Here is a 2635-nt window from a genome sequence, read left to right on the forward strand (position 1 = left end):
TTTGTTACTACTATTACAAATGCGTGTTCCACTTTGCGGTATCCGTAAAAACAGATTGGCAAAATCTTCATTCGCGATACCCACACAAAGTGATAACCACACACAAATATTGTAATAGGCCAGCAAAGGCAAAACATTAAGTGTCTATCCGGCCGGGTGCATACACGGGTTTTTACAAAACTTACACAATTCCTAAACCCTAACAGGACAAACAATGGAATTGACTAATACTCATACGACAAAGGTATAGAGTATACTCAACCCCGTTTACAACGGGTAGAGTTTTACATACACACGTTCAAACATGCAAGGAGTGAGAACACTTGTACAAATTGAGCAAAAACAGTTAAACTTTATATTCAAACAATTCCTACACCCACGCGGTGTATAAAGGATTTACATAAAGTTCTAACATTTACATGTGGAAAACAAAAAAGGGCACGCATGCCAACCTAGTCCTACTTTGTACCGCTGGTACCCGCGCCACCTTTGGCGTCACCAGCAACCTCTTCCTCATCCGAGTCATCAACATTAGCATACAACATCCGTAAACGGTCTACATAGTCAGGCGCATCCAGGCACTTGTCAAGCTCCTCAAGCGCAGCGATAGACGTGTCGTAAAATGATGCACAAGCCGCCTCAAGAAGCGCTTCGGTGTTCACATCACGAAACCCGGACTATTCATCAGTGTAGCCGCCTTTAGACAAGATGTTTATATGGCCGATGCATCGGTTGTAACCAGCTTTAAAGCCAGCATCCCGAGCACGCTGCTTAATCATGTCTATACCAGTTACAGTCTCAGGCGCATTCAGGATAGCCTTAACAATCTGAGACAAAAGAGCAACAAGATTATCACGTGCTAACCCAAATAAATGCAAAGGCACCAAATACTTACATGTGCAATACCGTGACACCGCATCCACTCACGGTCAGTCTCAAGCTGGTTAAACGAAGAGGTAAGGCTATCTTTAGCCTCAGCAACCTCGCTAGCCCGCTTTTCAGCTACAGTCGCGCGGGTAGTAACCTCCGCAAGCTTGTTCTCGCGAGTCTGCACCTCAGCCTTTCAGAAACAAGAAACACAGTTTGTACAAAAATTATTAAACATACTCAGAAGGCAGAAGGAAAGTTCAAACAAAAAAGGCAACTCATACCTGAAGGCTCGCAACAATCTGGTTCAGGTGGTCGCGATCAGCATTCGCTTCTTCAAGAGCCTTAGAAACGCGTCCCTCCCTCTCCTTGGCCTCTTCAAGAGCCTTTGCAGCACGGGCGCCCGCCTCTTTGGCCTCTTCAAGCGCCTTTGCTAACCAGGCCTCTGCCTCCCGGGCATTAACAGCGACTGCTTCGGCCGCAGCCTTCTCCTTTCCTAAAGCAGCATTCGCTGCCATAGCATTAATCAACTCCTGACGCACACGAAACAATGTTTCATTCTGTTTGGCCCAAGATACTTTCCAGCTCTTGCGCTCATCAGAAAGTTTTTCGTTCCAACTCTTGCGCTCATCAGAAAGTAACTTGGCAAGAATACGAACCTGTTTCAGCTCAGCGGTTGCAGCCCACTCCTCGATCAGCTTATGCTTCTCAAAAGCAGCCTTATTTTTTTCATGCTGCTCCGCACCCGCACGAGCAGCTCTTACCAACTCTTCCGCCTCAACACGCAGGCGAACCGACTCCTCCTCCCTGCGACCCAACGCTTGGTAGTCCTCCATAATGGCATTCACCATAATGGAACTCCCGACAAACATGGAAAAGAGTTGGTTGAATCGGAGCTCACGCGGCAAGGCGCGAGCTCGGTTAACTTCAAAAGGGGTGCCTACACCGCCTAAAATTTCCTTGCAAAAAGAAGGGTTATTTGAAACATCACCCCCCTGCAAAACACTCCAAGGGGGACGATGATAGGCTACGACCCGGTCATCTGTATAGGTGCGGTAGTAATACTCGAGTTCAGACTCTCCAGGCTGAATTGGAGGCCCTTCATAACCCGCACCACCAGAAGCAGAACCAGAAACCTTTTCAGCAACAGGAGACTTTTGCGGTTCAGCACCAGATTTTTGTTTACCAGCATCAGAAAACCTCAAGTCCAAATCATCAGCATCATTTGGAGAGATTAGGTTGTTGGAAGAATCAATAGTATCAAAAATCTAGGACGCAGCTTTCCCCACAGTCTCCTCTGCCTGCACTGAAGGATCAGGCACCACCTTGGCAGAAGGATCGGTGGATTCTTTAGTCACCCCACATCCGCAGCTGTGTCATGCGGGGGAGAAGAAGGCATCTCAAACAAAGAGGGGAAGTCCCTTTGTTGCGGTTCTGCAAAACAACAAAGTAATAACTATCAGAAAACAAGTTGTACATACAAACACTTGCAAAAGTTATAAATCACTTACCAGAAGTAACCGCAGGTTTCTTTTACGTCGCGCCACTTGACCTTTTGGTCTGTATTTTCCGACGCTTTACTTCACCAGCACCAGCAGTTTTCTCCTCCGGTTTTCTCTTCTTCTCAACAGCAGGCTGCGAACCCGCAGAAGTACCACCCGCAACCGAACCACCACCTGGAACACCCAAACCCTCAACGGTGTCAGATACTACCACATAATCGGTATATCTGCGGTAACAAGAACGAGAGATACCTGCTGCTTGCGAC

The 2635-nt window shown here is 47.2% G+C and overlaps 1 protein-coding gene across 1 annotated transcript; it reads right to left on the reverse strand.

Annotated features, from left to right (window-relative positions):
* Positions 1 to 458: 458 nt before the first annotated feature.
* Positions 459 to 1718, reverse strand: LOC110924236. The gene is made up of 5 exons (XM_022168267.1): positions 1527 to 1718; positions 1152 to 1400; positions 983 to 1060; positions 795 to 827; positions 459 to 677 (listed from the first exon to the last, which is right to left on the reverse strand). Exons 1-5 carry the CDS (start codon positions 1716 to 1718, stop codon positions 459 to 461), a joined length of 771 nt encoding a protein of 256 aa, XP_022023959.1.
* Between the last annotated feature and the right edge of the window lie 917 nt (positions 1719 to 2635).

The sequence above is a fragment of the Helianthus annuus genome, chromosome 17 (assembly GCF_002127325.2).
Source record: "Helianthus annuus cultivar XRQ/B chromosome 17, HanXRQr2.0-SUNRISE, whole genome shotgun sequence".
In the NCBI taxonomy this organism is placed as follows: Eukaryota; Viridiplantae; Streptophyta; class Magnoliopsida; order Asterales; family Asteraceae; genus Helianthus; species Helianthus annuus.